The sequence below is a fragment of the Chinchilla lanigera genome, unplaced genomic scaffold, assembly GCF_000276665.1.
Source record: "Chinchilla lanigera isolate Chin_1 unplaced genomic scaffold, ChiLan1.0 scaffold00045, whole genome shotgun sequence".
Lineage (NCBI taxonomy): Eukaryota > Metazoa > Chordata > Mammalia > Rodentia > Chinchillidae > Chinchilla > Chinchilla lanigera.
Genome location: NW_004955446.1, coordinates 13,434,007 through 13,451,419, shown reverse-complemented (window position 1 = coordinate 13,451,419; position 17,413 = coordinate 13,434,007). Strand labels below are relative to the sequence as shown.

At 32.6% G+C, this 17,413-nt stretch overlaps 1 protein-coding gene across 2 annotated transcripts in view; it reads right to left on the bottom strand.

The window, feature by feature from the left end:
* The window catches only part of Arl15 (ADP-ribosylation factor-like 15), a 393,962-nt gene that overhangs the window by 181,722 nt on the left and 194,827 nt on the right, over positions 1-17,413 (bottom strand). For both annotated transcript variants that reach the window (XM_005392717.2, XM_005392718.2), the window contains one exon: positions 16,771-16,979. In XM_005392717.2, the coding sequence (XP_005392774.1) occupies positions 16,771-16,979 (209 nt within the window). The remainder of the gene's footprint in view (positions 1-16,770; positions 16,980-17,413) is intronic.

Sequence of the window (17,413 nt, the reverse complement as noted above, 5' to 3'; positions counted from 1 at the left end):
TGCACATAATTCACATACAGGTTTTACTAATATTTTCTCTTAAATATTCCAAAAAATATGCAAAGTATTTTTAGAAATACTAAATTAAAAATAATTTATTACCATCATCTAAGTGGCTCATGGTATCTTTTCTAAATTATGAGCTATTGCTCTCTTACAGATTTTTGTGGGTTTTTTGTCTTTTTGAGACCGGGTCTCACTGTGCAGTTCAGGCTGGCCTTGAGCTCACTTTGTAGCCCAGCCTGGTCTCGAACTCTAAACAATCCTTCTGCCTCAGCCTTCTGAGTGCTGGGATTACAGGTGTGCGCCACCACATCCAGCTCTCTTGAAGTTTTAAAAATTACCCACTTGGGACAGGGACTTGGTCTGGATTGCTCAGCACTGTCAAACGGGGCATAGTACAACTGCTTGGCCCATCATAGTCACTGAATGAATGTATTTATCTCATAAGTATTTATTGAGCATCTACTGTGCTGTTCTAGGTACCCATGAATACATCAATAATCAAAGCAAAGATTACTGCCCAATAAATATTTGCTGTCTTTAAAAAAAAAGGAAGACCAGCAGACTTCTTAATAATATCAACTATTTCTGGAATAGTTGTGAGATTGAAAGAAGGTTAACAGTGGTATGAAGTCAAGAATTTAAATTCTTTTAAGAGCTAAGCAATGTTTTTCTATGCCTCTGTCCTCCAGGAGGTCTAAAGTATTTTATAGTATAGGGAGAAGAATTTGCGACTCCATTACCATTTGAGGTCATAATAGTAAAAGTATCATATTGTGGTTATTATGTAAGGTCTTACCATCTACATAGTGCATGTTTATGCTAGGGAACAAAATTCTCCTTAACAGTCAACCAAAGCACTAAAATCAGGGCTGTAGAAACAGGCCAGACCATCTCTAGAAACACTTATGGCACAAAGAAACTGTTCTTAATACATTTTATACTCCTCATGCAAGTACTAGCCATTCAGATTTAAGATAATGCAAGTCCCAAATGGTCAGTAAAACCGCCGTTTGTTTTGGCTTTCATTCTTATCTCAAACACAATGTTTTAGATTTTACATACATATGGAAGTATACATACATATACATATTTAAAAAACGTACCAAAGCTGGTACTATCCAATGTTCTTTAATCTCATAGGTTTTTATTGGTTAATCTACAAAAGTGACAGTCAAATAAAAGCACAATTGTGATCAGTAGCTAAATTTGCTTCTTAAAGAAACTCCAAAATTAAATATGAAGGAATAAAAATTTAAATTCAAGATTACTTTTAGGCTCCTAGAACAACATTTAACCTGAGCCACATAATACAGAAATGTGGTTTTTTGTTTGTTTGTTTGTTTTTTGGTAAATAAATCTATCCTCTCACCTAAAAGGTATAAACAACAATGTCAAATATAATAGCTTAAGCATAAGCTGGAAGAAAGACTTTAAAACCTAATTTGGTTTTATCATTTAGCATTCTGACTGTACTCTGTAGAGAAGACAGACAAGCTATCTCCACACATACACAGTGGTATAGATGGGCAGAGACAAATTTAAGAGCTACATCCAGCTAATAGGACATGAAATCCCGAACACACTCTTACAGAATTTCCAAAGGGAAAGTGTGAGCCTCTGATTAAGGGTCAAGCATAGGGCATAAAAAGCACAACAACCTTGCTCAGTTGGGTTCCTTTTTCACATGCAAGCCCACTGTAAAACAGGCCAAACCGAACAGGATGCTTAAAAATTGCAGAAATGAAAAAGAATTTAGGGTCACATAATTATTTCAAAAATATATGCAAGACTGAGGAAAGTTTGATGCTACATTGTTTGCTACAATTCAAAGGTGAGTTAAAACCAACTTTGGAATTAATAGCTTTCAGAACTCTGAAAGCTTTTTTAATAGCAGGATTTTCAACTTTGCAATTTAAGGACAACCCTGCTGCTGGCCTTTCCTGACCTGTTGTGAAGTAAATCAGGCACACTAATGTGGGCTAACAAGTCTTTTTCACACTGTTCGATCACTCTGCCCCTTTTTTCTCAGCAGACGTGCCTTTCTCCCAGTCTCTGTCTAGCCGTCCTCCATCAAAGCACTCAAAATGGCCGCTGCATTGCTACTCATTAGATCACAGGTTAGTCAAGTGGAACTGCCCAGGATTCCCAAAGGAGAGCTATACTTCAAAAATCTGTCCATGTCAAATGAAGAAAAAAAACCCTGAGCGTGGGGTCACCCAGATCAATGATCAAAAGAAACTAAGAATGAAGGAGGGAAAAAAGCACACCCTCGTTTTTGTTAAAAACACACACATCTGATTTATTATAAGGGATATAGAGATAAGATGATGGGTTTTCTTCCTCTTACACCCTGTTCTCATTTTTTAACTATCTAATTTTGTTTTAATCAGGTCCTATTAGTCGTTAAATTTCAGACTTTTGAAATGTTTACAACAAATCCTTGAAATTTTCAAAAAAGAAAACACACTCCAGGAAATCTACTTTTTACGAACTCTCTTAAATATTTCCAAAAACACTTGAAAAGCAATTAAAAGTAATACAAAGTAATGCACCTTTAGTGTTTGAGAAGATTCTATTTAAATCTGAAAGAATTGGTGTGACATACACTCTAAAGTAATCCCAGTAACCTTTTGGACCTTCAAAGCAGGGAAACAACAAGGCTGTCAATCACATTATGAGAACACACAAGTGACATGCTATAAAAGGCAGATTTCTGGGCTTCTGAGACAGAGACTAAAGAAACCTACAGGTAGGCCCATACCTTGTTCCATAATCTCCCTCACTGTCATGCTTTTTAAAGTATAACATTTTATACTTGTTTTTGAACTTTTTTTTTTTTTCTTAAAAAAAGACAAAGCTACTAATTTAAGAGCACTGAAAACCTGTCATATTGAAACAAGGTAGAATGATATATCTGGAACATCTTAAAGAACAAGGTTTAGAATCAAATCTCTAAAAATGCAAACACCAAAAGATTTTTGCTTTTCCTGGTTTCCTCATAAAAGAAAAACACATTTTATTGGCTAATGATAAAAAAGTTTGACACAAACATTATACACATGAATAAAAGTGAAATTAATTGCTTACATTTAATTTTATAAAAGTAGTAAGAATTATAGAAGGTCTTCACTACTTTTTGTTGTTATTGAACTATTTTTCTCCTTGCAGTAGGAATTTATTCTTTAAGCCTCCTCAAAAGTATGTAAGAATGTTGTGGCTAATTTGAATGTTTCTGTTTCTGTTTTACTTTTCTGAATTTTAACCAGCCCTTATATGGACCATATTCTATAAAGACATTTGCTGTAAGTATCTTATTGAATATTAATACATTTAATCCTCATAACAGTCCTGTCAGAAGAAAGAGAAAGAAAGAGGGAAACAACAGTGAACACGGATGGAGGACTCCTACTTGCTAAGTCCTCATTTAATCCTCACCATTCACATGAGGTGGGTATGTTCTAGGACACGTTACTTCCATCCTACAGATGAAATAGAGTTAAGTTTTTGCATAATGTTTTTCCACTGGTAAAGACAAAAAAGGATTTAAATCCAGAAGGTCTGAGCTCTGAATTTTACTATCATTTCCAATCCCAAAGCACCAAGCTAACGATACATCAAATCAGACACATGTATATTCTATGATCTAGTAAGTTCAACTTTACATGTATACTTGAAAAGCGCTTGTGCATATACACAAGTAAACATGTTCAAAGACATTCAATAGCTTTTTTATAATTGCAAAAATCCAGAAATAACTTAAAGTTTATCAGTAAGGGAACAAATAAATAAATAAAATTATGCTGGTCATTTCCTGGAATAGAATATATCAGTGAAAACGAATGACCTATATTCACATATATTATATAATTTCAAAAGTATAACAATTTTAAGTGACCTCCGTAAGATGTCACTTAAATTTTCATCACACAAATCATTATTGGTTATTATTTAGAGATATATGCATATGTGTCAAAAGTATAAAAATGCACATCAATAAAAACACACATCCACTTCAAGATATTAGTATCTTCTGAAGGAGGAGGGATGGGAGACAGGCAGAAGAAGGCAAAGAAAAAGGCCTTAAATGCATGTATTATGTTTTGTTTCTTGAATGAAAAGACCCAAAACCAACACAGTAAATGCTAACACTTATAAAATCTGGGTGATTGGTGGACAGATGTGTTCGCTGTATTATTTTCTGTATGTATCTGTATGCTTAAAATATTTCAAAATTAATTACGTGTGATACTAAATGCATAACTTCATACAATCACACAAGTTAATCTTTCTTGTGAAATCAGAATACATAATTCCTGAGTCTCCTGTCATGTGATGAAATGAAGTCCTTAAAACTCAAACTATGATCACAAGTTAGAGAATAAATAATTACTTAACTGATTATATTATTATTCTTCTCCCAGTATCTTAAAAATACTATCTTTCAGACAATTACATTAATTTAGTCTCTATTTCATCACATTGTTAAGAAAAATTCATTAAGTTTCTAAATTTTTGACATAGAAATTTGGTAATAAAACAGCCTGGCTTACAACTGAAAATCTTCAGTTAAACCTGAACAGGCCCTGGGCACAGGGATGCATGCCTTTCATCTCAGCACTGAGGAAGGCTGAGGCAGGATAATCACATGTTTGAGTACCACCTGGGCAATTTAGCAAGGTCCTGTAACAACATTTAAAAGAAAGCACTGAACAGGGCATATGAGTAGAAAATAGAACTACTTCTTTTAACTTACATACCTTTTCATCTTTTTTGGGAGGGGTACTGTGTGTGGAACCAAGGGCCTTGTGCAGGTGAGCTAATCTCTAAGATACAAGCCAGTCTTGTATCTTTGTCCCTCTTAAAAGTTGTGCCCTGTGGTTTGTGAATCATTCAAATTGTTAAAGAGAGTTTGCATGCTCCAGGGAGATCAAATAAAAATAATACACATATTCTATAGGATGTTAGTCACTTAATCTTCATTGACAAAGAATGAATGGATCAAGTAATCTGAATTATGACTCTTTATAAACTTATATATATTTGTAAATAAACTGTGCTGAAGGAACAGCTGTTAAAAGTAATTACAGTGGAAGTAAACCCAGGGCATATAGCCACATCTCATGCTTTAACATCTTAAACAACGTATCATTTAATAGCACACATTCTAGTTTAGCGTTATCATAGCTAAAGAACTATGTGACAAAATTTTAACTAGAATCCAAATAACAATAAGTAATGAAGAAATTGGTAGTTTTAGAATTGTTTTAAACAGAAAAAATAATAAAATCACAGATTCATACTGAATGTCTTAATGAAATGCAATGTATAGGGCCTCTTGTAAAGTTAGCATAAATTTAACAAAATATATTTTCTGCACCTATACTGCTAGAATTAAGGTTCTAAATAATTAAAGAGCAACTACAACATTCAGAATTATTAAAAAAGACTGCTTCTCTAGTTCAAATTAACACAGTTTTTAAAATTTAAAATGAAAAGCAAACAAAGAGTTTTGGAAAGATATAAAAGAGACAGCTATATTATTCAAAAGTTTCTGTTAACAATAACATATTGCTCAAGCAATCTAGTGACCTCAACTTTTGTTTTCCCTTTAAAAAAGACCTCAATTAATGTAATATTCATTGAAAGAAGCTAGAGTTAATTAGGAAACACACATAATAGCTGTCCAAACTTAAGCATAAAGAACATCAAAGTTAATATAAAAATATGACGGTAAGATTTAGATCTGCAATGTCCCCCCAAAGCCGCATGTGTGTGATCACAGGTGGGGGTTTCAGAAGGTGATCGGATCATGGAAGTGCTATAGCTAACTGTACCATTGGGAGGTGGGGTTTGGTCAGAAAAGGCAGGTCACTGAGGTCATGTCCTAGAACGGTACACCTTCCTCCTCAGCTCTTCTGTTCTCTGTTTGCTTCCCGGCTGCCATGATATGAGCAGCATTCCTCTTCCATGCCCTTCCACCATATCCTCCCACGCCCTTCCACAACTGCCTTAGAGCCAGCGAGACCTCTGAATCTGTGAGCCAAAATAATCTCTGCCTTCTTTAAATTATGGGTGTCTGTGTGGTCTTGTGTTCCAGCAACAAGTGACTAAGACATGTGGGAAATTGGCATCCATTTATAATTGCTCGAAACATACAAGAAATGCATTTGCTTAGATTTATGAATCTCTACTCACCCATTTGAATGATTCAAATATTTAGACAATTTCCCCTTAAAAAGTAAAACTTCTAGAATTGATGAAAATATAAATCTTTATGACAAGGAAGTATTCTTATGTAAGTATTTGCATTTTCATATTTTAAAAATCAGGGGATTTGGGCACAATGATTTGCTTCTGCATAATAATAACAAAAACACCACTAAAGATACTAAAAATTGCTGCATATGAATTCAACCTGCATCTCAAGATCCTTTTTGGCCTATTTTCAGAACCTCTGTAATGATTACTCAGTCTTCTCTTCAATGCAGTATGTTAAACATGATGAGAAAATATGTGTTATGGCAATAACAACTGAAATTCTTCCACCACCCATCTAAGGATTCCCTTACCAAGCTCTTATTTTCATGTCATTATTTCTTTGTTCTCCTTGTCTAAACCATACACAAGTTACCCAGATTTTCCACTGTAGCCTCTTTCAGTAAAGATTTGTACTGACTTCACAACCATAGTCCAAAATAAATAATATTTTATAAATTCTACATGTTAAATTTACACTGTACTATACAACCTCAATATTATTTCACAATTTATATGGAGACCCTTCTTCACACAACGCTGGTTTTAACTGCTCATTTATGAAAATGATTCCAGTTATTTTATGAAGCTATTTACACTCTAAACATTCCTTAGAGAGCATTACTTTATAATCTTGTTTCAGGAATGATATGAACTAAACTCCAACTACAGGATATACACTTTGCTTAGCACAAGTGAGTTGACACAGCCCCATATGTTAATTTATAGACCTACATAAAACAAAATGAAACCAAGTTTAAGTCTTCCTTATTGCAACTTAGCAGAAAAATTATAAGGTTTTTGTTCAAAATGTATATGGATACAAATTTAGATTTTAGAATTTCTAGTAAAGAAGAAAATTCTCACTCCACTGCTAAATATTTTAGTATCAAATACAATAAAGACCATGACAACTCCAATCGAGAGAAAACTACCTGATATCTTCAAAATGAGACATTATTTTTCTTCATTAGACCCTTGTAGTACACCCTCTTGCTGGTATTAAAAGTCTGCATCACACCATCAATCAAAATTAGGTAACACTTCTCTGAAAACACAAATACCAAAGGTGGTTATGTGAATATGTAGGGTGTGACAAAGTAATGAATTCACAAAAAGAGATATTACTAAAGAAAGAAAAAGAATGAGAAACTAGATTCCAATAAACAAAAGCAGAGGGAGAAGTTCAATAGACAAATTACCCAGGTGTGGATTACTTTGTTTCTATCAGAACCTATGCGCAGTGGAGACTTCAAGGGGTATTTAGTCTATCTGTAGCATTGCACATATCAAGCTCATGGCTTCATCAAAGGTACACATAATTCAAAGACAAGGAAAACACAAAGTAGTAAGGAGAGAATTTCCATTTCTAGTAGCAGAACACTGAATTCATCTCAAAATAGATCATTTCTCTTTTACTATATGCTTTTGTTTTTAGGGGGAAATGGCCAAAAAATACATGATTTTCATAGTTTTTGCTAGTACAGAAATTTTTCGAAGTCACTGCCAGAAATGAACTGATTTCTTACCTGCTTTTTTCACGCTTTGAATTAAAGATGTCTACCTCATTATAAACCTTGCTGGCTCCCCAGACTTTCTGTAGTCTGGCTTTGCTGTGATTACTGGTCAAAACCTTTAATTACAGTATATAGTTTGTGCAGCTGCCTGGAAATTGGTCTCAGGGTCAGTGGCTCTTCCAGCTCCCCTCTTTCCATTCTTCTGAAGCAATATTGCTGAACTGAAGGCATTGTTCCAGCTTTCTGGTGTTCTCTGGCTGTTGCACATTATGAATAGCGTTGCAATCACTCTAGCAATTGGTTCTTCAACTGCCTTTAGGTTGTCAATTGTAATTCATTGGCTCCAGGCACCTTTTCTCTTTTCATTCTCTTGAGATCCTTTATTACTTAATTTGCAATAATATTAGGGAATGTCTTCTTCAGACATGTCACTAGTGCCCTACTGATTATGAGGCTAGGAGTACATCTGACTTTCATACATGTGTCTGTTAAAACATTTCAGTATTTCCTTCATCTCTATGACTTCTGATGTCAATCCTTGCAGTTATCTTGAGAGGAATTTTATGTAATCCTTAAATCTTCTCTATAAAGAATAATCTAAAGAACTCTCCTTAAAATATTTTTACTGGGGTTACTTTATATAATTGGTGACTTTTAAAGGTAGAATTTTCCATTTTATAATAAGAATTAATTAAGCATCCATATTTTCCTCCCATAATTATGTTCTATCCTCTTTTGGAATATATGAAAATGACAATTTTGAGCTCTACATAACTCACAGAAATAAGAGATAAAGGTCTCTGAATAGAAATTAGTGCCTACATTCTCAGAAACTTTGAATAAGATTTATAGACATCCATTTAGAGATTACATAAGAAAATGTTCAAACTATTCAAAATAAATTCCAATGCTACTCATTACAGAATCAAAAAATATTTGATTTTATTTTTAAGAGAAAGAATAAAAACATCTCTTGGTCTACTGAAGAAAAAACTCTTTAGTGTATTATGTCTCAAATCCTTAGCTCTGGACAAAATCCAGCAGATTAACCCTTCTCATTAGGCTCAGCCATCCCACAGCAACCAAAGGTATTTTAAAGCAGACACTATGTAATAATAGTAATGATAATAATTATCATAATGATAATAACTAACGCTTATTGTGCTTTTTATCTTCAAAGCACTTCACTGACATTAACTATGTGTCTATTTTTAAATTAATTTAACTTGACAAATATTTTATTAACTTTGTAAGCTAAGGAATATGTGAATGTGTTTTGTTTTGGAAATGAAAAAAAAAAAGGAACTGAGGGCCAATAAAATGCTACTGTTAACTTCAGCCTCAAAAATCATCCATTGCCTTTACTTAATAAAGATTAAGGAAGTACTCATTTTTATAAAAAGCAAAACTGAGATATAAAGTGTAATGTTCAGCATTATAACCATTCAAATCCACATTGCTTCATAAAGACTAGAAAGAAACCAAATATTGGTTAATAAAATTAGTCTCTAACTTCCTAGTTATAATTATTATGTAATATAAAATATGTATAGAAACAAAAAAGCATTAAATATAAGAATGTTTAAAGATTCATCCAAATTTCACTAATGTAACAAAAGTTATACTAAAGGCTAAATGTATTTATTAAATTGAATCAGTACATTAAGGCCTTCTCAACTATGTTCCCATACAGTTTATGTACCAAACACTACATGAGAAATATAAATAGTAAAGACAGTTTGCAATGGCAGCAAATGAAACAGGCAATTATTTAAAAATGTATTAAAAATATTATTTGGTAAAGACCTACCACTTTTTAAGAGGAATTTTGGGAAGAAAACAGTAACTAGGAAGTAGACTATTAAACAATGTTTTCTAGTGGAAAAACATAAAGGTAAGTACATAAAAACATATAAAATGATATATAAATATAATAATAGACCAAAGCCTTTAAAAACTATTAGTATCATCACAGTGGTAAGAATTCATGGAAATATGATTCTTGACTAATACTCAGAGATCAGGTTTAGTACAGGGGAAAACAAAAATTTTTATATTCAAAATAGATGAGTTAGATTGAGTAAAATCAGAGTTCAGAAATCTGGACAAAATTGATAGCACTATTTCAGTAGGAAAGCATGTATGATAAGATCTAGAAATAGTCATTCTTTCAAACAGCATATATTCAGCAGAGAGACGAAAATACACTATTAATTCCTACCCTTCAAAGACTTGCAATCACAAGAGATAAACAGAAAAGTTAACAGGCAAGCAAGAACCAGGTGTGGTGGAAGATGCCTATAATACAAGCACTCAGGAAGCTGAGCCAGGAGGATCACTGCAAGTTTGAGGCTAACCTGGGTTACACAGAGAGCCCCTATTTCAAAGTGTCACAAAAAAATTGGCAATCAATTTCAATTATTATGATTTTGATAAGTCCTGCATACCAGTGGCAATCAGAAGGGAGTATCTAATTCAGCCACGGGCATTCAGGAAGACTTCCTTTTCTCCGGTACACAATTTGAGGTGGTTTTCCTAGGGAAAAAGGAATAGTGAACGGACATGGGTGTGACTAAGAAAAAGGAATCCAACTGTCAAGCATATTAGCATATAAGATCTGCTGAGTTTCAGCTGATTGGGGAAATGAAGAAATGAAGAAATGAAAAATATTAAGGTTTTTAACAAGGATATCATGAAAAATACATGGAAAGTTTGTTCTGGTCTGTGTTGAGCAACAAAAGAAAAGGGCAGTCTGAAGATGTGAACTGTCAGAACCTGCAGAGAAGCTCTGCAAAGATAAGAGAGAGAGCAGGACCTACCACTATGGAAAATAAATAGGAGTAAAACTTGAAAAAAGTTTCAAAAATTTCCAAGTTTACACGTAATGATGACAGGCACAAACTGAATAAAGGAAAAGAAGTTGAAAAATGGTTTTATAAGAAGATATAACGAATGGATTCTTACTTGGGCATGCACTGTCCTATTTTTAAATGTATTTCTTCGCTATCCCACCCAAATCATTTCCTTGAAAAAAAATGGACCTTTCTTATATAACACATTTGCTAATGAGAATGTTATTAGCTTTCAATGGAGATGACACACACTCGTCATATTACCTAGCAGATACAAGAAGCACAGACACATGCAGGAATGGTGAGATAAAGTTGGACAGAAGTAGAAACAAGGAAATCAAATAAATGCATTATTTTTCTGAAGGAATGCATATAAAAATGGAATGAATGTACAATAAATAAAATATTCTAGCTATGTTAGTACTCTCAGCTTAAAAGTTGTTCTTTAAAATACACTTATAATAACTTTTTTGCAACTAATGAAAGATAGCTAATTTAACTTTCCTTATAGACTAGTAAACATTTAAAGAGAACTAAGTCACATGCAGGGGAAAAATGACTTCCAAACCCTCTCATTGTTTCCTCAGGATTTAATTGTAACAGCATGGAATATATCTGTAAGGAATGGACAAAAAATAATTTGTATCTCTTATATCATTTTAGAATAACTATACATCCCATAAGGGAGTTTTCAAACTGCTCACACCATAAGTATGTACACTGCTGTATGTGAAATCAAATCAGCACTCAAAAATGTTGCCAAGAGACAGGTCAAGATACTTGGAAACTCTTAAAGATTTAAAGTATATGACACTTCCCAATGATTATTTTACAAATACATTTTTCTCAATATACAGGAAGTAATATTTTAAATCAATCTAAATATTTTATGTGCTTTTACCAGTCCTTTGCATTTTCTAATAAAAATTTATCATGTAAAATCAAAGGAGATATTTGTTACTTCATAGAGCTACCAAAAAAGGGCTGATCTCTTGTCAAGCATTGTAAGTATGAAATAAAAAATTTCAACTAAAATATTATTATTTAGTGACATATACTGAAGAAATGGGAAAAAAGTACACAACATGGAAATATAAATAAGAATCATAACTAAATTTGATAGTTAAATACCATAAAAACATACTAACTCTCTTTCAGAAGATATCCAGGCTAGAAAATGAAATCTAAAATTATTCCTGACATGGTATTAAATGTATTGTTCAATCATATCACAGCGATATATGTGCACCTATGTTCATAGCAGCACAATTTGTAATTGCTAAAATGTGGAAGCAACCCAAATGTCCATCCATCGAGGATTGGATAAGAAAATTATGGTACTTTTATATAATGGAATATTACTCATCTGTAAAGAAAGATAAACTCGAGGCCTTTATATTTAAATGGTCACAACTAGAGACCATACTCATAAGTGAAATAAATCAAACATGTATGTGCAAGCACTGCATTGTTTCACTAGTGTAAAACTTGAAAGAGTTAATTTAAACTCGGAGGTATGATAGACACTGTGAAATGATAGGAAACCACTGAAGAGTAAAGGGCTTCTGGGATGTGGGAAAAGAGAAGGGAAAGAAGGAGAAATTTTGTATGTATGTATATACAGGATAGATAACATGGTTGTTCTTCTGTCTTCTATTTCTATGCTGAAAGAAACTGTCAATGAGTCTTTGGTTGACCAGTATTGCATGTCTATATCCGTTTTCATGAGAAGCCACTTTGAAGATATCAATATGTAATACAACCACCATTGTTAATTCCCTACCACTTTGTTTGTAACTCTGTATTGTCTGTATTGTGCTTGTGATATGTTGTAAAATGTTGTATGTCTGTTAATGTTTCCCTCCTTTTATCTTTAAAATAAAAAAAATAAAAAAAATAAATGTATTGTTCAAAAACTCTAAATACTTACAGCCAAAACAAAGCAGAATTTTTAAGTCAGTAATATATAATCATTATAAAAATTCTCTCAAGTACTCTTCTCACATTTATGTTCTATATAACATCAAATTCTGGGTATACCATAACAAACTAAATTATAATTATGTGAAAATTTAGAAATAGCCTAATCCCAAATTTTAAACATTAATTTTGGTTCCATAATTTAAAAGCTGGATTTTCCTATGCTAAACTGATAAATTATTCAACCAACAGTCACTGGACCTTAAAATTCTACTTCAAAAATCTGTTTCAGTTTTCCTATTTCTCAGTCAACATTTGCCTGAAAATATTCCAAAACATAGTACATTTGATATGGTATTTATGAAAAAGATAAACACGTTTTTTAACTTTTAAGAATATGGATTAAGAATATGGATAAACATACAATTACAAGAGACTGCTAAAAATATAGCCTATTTCTTTAACATTAACAAAATGTGTCACTTTATAAGCTATAGTAATACTCAATAAAATGAAAATAAGACTTTAAAAAGTCAAGAGGTAAAAGAACCACAATCAGCGACTGTGTAAAGGGAAAATAGGATTATATTTATTGCATTTATTGGCTACCACATCAACTTCTCATAAAATCTTCCTGACCTATAAAATAACTTCAGAGCTGAAGTATGCTCTCTCATGGGAGTTGTAAAACAAATTAGATACAATTACAATTCAATATAAGTAAAAAGCCAACCTATTTACCCTTAAGATTTCTCATTTTATAGCTTTATCTTTTAAATTACACCAGATTTTCCCTGAACAGATCAAGTGGACCACTTGGCATAATTATAGACGTTTCTGGTATGTTTTCTATAGAGAAAAATAGTTGATACAAGTGAATTCTGGAAAACTATGGTAACTACACCTCCCCAAAGTGAATACAACAAGCAGCTGTTGCAAGAATTGCTTGGCTTTCAGACAGCATACAAAGGGTGTTCTTTCCCTCAGTTTTGCTATTTTTAAAGTATACTTGTTCAAAAAGAAAAAAAAACAAAAACCCCACAAGATTCTACTACAATTCCCAAAGTACAGAATCTTAAAGGGAAATTATGCTAGGGACAAGATTCCACTTGCTTCTCAAAGGGCAATGAAATAATTGGGCATACTGCCTCTGACTGCGGGTTACATAGCAATTTTAACCACTGCCTTTGTTTCTTAACTCAATGTTTTACAGAAACACAGCCACATTCACACAAGGGGAGGGGACTAAAAATTTAACTTCTTGGTGATTTTTATTTTTTCTTGGAATTCCTGTGATAATTCTCACTCCTCAAGGTTTCACTGGCTTCTATCTACTTCTAAAGTCAGTAATACTCTGACATCCTCATTAAACACATGAACTCTTAAAGTTTAACTTCAGAGACAGAATAAATAATGACTCACTTTATGCATAAACCATAAAATGTAATAATTTTCACTTGGGGGAGAATCAGTACACTTTCATGGCTTATTGTCTTTTTTCTTAATGGTACCAACAAGCTGGTCAATGGTTTTTGGTAAGCTGATTATACTTCCTTTGATTCTTAAAGAACAGAATTTTGCTTAAAATTCAAAACCATTTTACAGAGTAAAATGCCATCTTTTTAACATTTGGAAATTCCACAAACAATATACAAATACACAGATGCAGTGCCCTTAGGAATGAAATAAGAAAAAGAAAGTGTGTCTAAACATATTTCAAGTAACATGAGACTTTACATGCTTCCCAATTTTCTACTCAAGCCTACTCGCAAACAGTTTGAGGTTATTACATACACCGAAGATTCAAATCCATAACTCCATTTTATGCTAACAATAACATACTGATTTAATTCTTAAAACATTCCTGAGAATATTTCAACAAAGCATTATAGTACACTATACAGAGAAACCTCTTTGTCATCAAGAAATGGGAAAGATAGGAAGCTTCCCTTTCCTTCTCAGACAACTCCAAAATAAATGTGAGCATTTTATTATCCTTCCGCAAACTTCAATATCTATAAAGGAATTTGTCTGTGTCTCTCGATAAATTACTCAAATTGTTAACATGAACCTGTATATGTTTATGTAACCATAGCAAAAATGTTTCACTTAAGCCAGTTTTCAAAATGTTACTATACAATTTTTATTGTAAGAAAAATGTTTAAGGAAAATTAATTTTAAAATTGATATAAATGAAGAGTTGAAGACAGGGTAAGAGAATGGGGGAAAAAAAGAATCAAGATATACCATACAGAGGTACAAATTTCCTATGATGAATGTGATCACTATGTATACGTAAAATGTACCAATAAACTTAATTTTAAAAAAAGGAAAATCAGTCTCACATGTTCCAGTATATATAAGTTTACAATTGTCTTTAAACTATACTTATGGTCAATCTACACTTAAATCCATCTGTCTTAATAAAATAATAATAACAATAGGGGGTATATTTGTTCTTTCCTAGGACAGACAGCCAGCTAAAGTACACAAGGAATACTCAGAAGCAATTAACTGTCAAAAGCTTCCTTTACACAATGTGAGTCTTTCCTTCACACAGATGATTACTATGAACCATATATTGGGGTTCAATAACACATTTGTCTCAATTATATTGTGTCTAAAGAAAACAGTTTCTTTAAAAGAAAAAATAAATCTATTATCAGATATTGCATGTAACTTGCAAAAAAGTGATTTGAAGTTACAGATATTATATCATATCTGTCTCATATCATACTAGTATTGCATGCTTTATAGAAACACACATATTGTCTATCTATATTCTATAATATAACCATATATTTTCCACAATAACAATCAGAATAATACTGTATATTCAGCAAAGCACGTTACATCATAAACTAATGTTAAACATATAACAATCCATCACTGCATACTATTATATCCATTTTACAGACAGAAAATCTGATGGTGAAACACTAAAAGATTTACCTAAGCTCTTCAGAACAAATGAAGAAGATTCCACAATTACATGTGCAAGATCTACACAATAATGACTCTCTAAATAAATTTTTCTAGATATTTGTAATTACTTTCAAATTACTAAATATGAAGTATTTTTCCAAAATCCATAAAGAAAAGGATATTAAGTACTTAATGCTGAATGAGGTATTTAAAGACAGACAAGAGCTCTAATAATGAACCACTGATTTTTAAAATTATTTTTTAAAAACAAATGAAAATTGTCTATATATGTCCTTTTTCTGCTTCATACTTTAAATATCAAAGTAAATTACCCAAACTAATCCCACTCACTTAGAATAATTTGCATTATTCCCACTTTATAGGTTAGAAGCCAGGCACAAGAACAAAAGAACAAAGTTATTTGACATGGGTCACATATTAACTGTTTGGGAGGTCTGGAGTTAAAACATGTATGTTCTTGGCTCATCTATTTTTCAAAATAAATGGCAACAGTCTTCCTATTAATCATCTTATCCCAAGGTCTCTTGCAGAAGCACACAATTTCCTGAAGGAGTTGAGGAATATATACTCAGAAGTATGGGTGTAAAGAGATACACCAAGAGTCTTCATTTCGCTGTACTTAGGTTATAATGCATTATTATTTAAGTTTTAAAAAAATACTCATATCTTATTACTTTAGTACCATAATTAGAAGCTAGGCTGAATGAGACACTAATTATTTGTTCAGAATTATTTGCTTTTATAGGAGAGATATAAACTATAAAATAAAATTGAAACAAAATTAAAGAGTGGATCCTTATTAAAATGTACTTAGTGACTTGGAATTGATAGAAATTTCCAGCCTGGATGATAGGACCCATTACTCCTAGTCAAGAGCAATCATTTCAGAGGGACGAGAACCTGACATTTGAAGGCAAGTGATGCATGGGAATATGCACAATGTCATTTGCAAAATTGGAGAAGAGAAGAATGAATTAAACTGGTGGAGTTAAAAAAAATTAAACAGGCCCTTAGCCCTTCAAAATAGATGAAAATAATATCTAGGTATGTTTTTGAACACAGTTAAAAAGCAATTTGTACAGTGTTCTTCAAGTAGGAATAGGTATGTAAACTAACAAACTGAGATAGGCTTTCTACAAGAATCATAGTTTCAAGATCAAAATAGCATAACTGCACATCCCTACATATATACATCTTTCCAGATTTCAGTATGGTAGTAGTAGTCCAACAAACAAACAAGCTAAACAAAAAGCCATCACATTAAAGAGACATACCTCTTGCACTGAGCGTGCTGCTGGCTTGTCTTGATGATTGGCCAATATTAAAAAGGGTAAAGTGCATAACTGTGGGTGCTGAAGAGCTGAGTGCAGTTCATTTCTAGCAGTTTCTAAATCATCCTCTGAAGAAGCACTGTCTAATACAAATATTACCCCTTGAGATCCTTGGTAGTAGCGACTCCAGTATTTCCGGATATTATCAGCTCCTGTCAAAAACAAAACAAATTGTGCTTTTGGAAATGGTTTTCAGAAACTGAAAAATGTTCCCAACAGTAATTCCTGCTGGAAACCTTTTCAAAATTCACTATGAAAGTCTATAGGATGGAACAGAATTAGAATCTAGAACAGGCAGAGGCAGTCATGGGTAAGAACAAAGGTGTTAGCAACAAGCGGCAGATAGGATATCAAAGGAGAACATAAAACTTTCAGTCATTCTTCATGAATTTTACATCAAAATACATGAGAAGGAATCAAGGTAAGACTTGAAGTCTAAAGAGTATTTCCAGACTCTGCTTAAGAGTCCTAAATATACTACACTTTTTACGAATTGATGATACACCTAACTGAAAAAATAGTGCCACCCAGATGCTCACCAAGGCTTTTCTCTGTCCCACTTATATTAATTTGGTGACAATTTCAT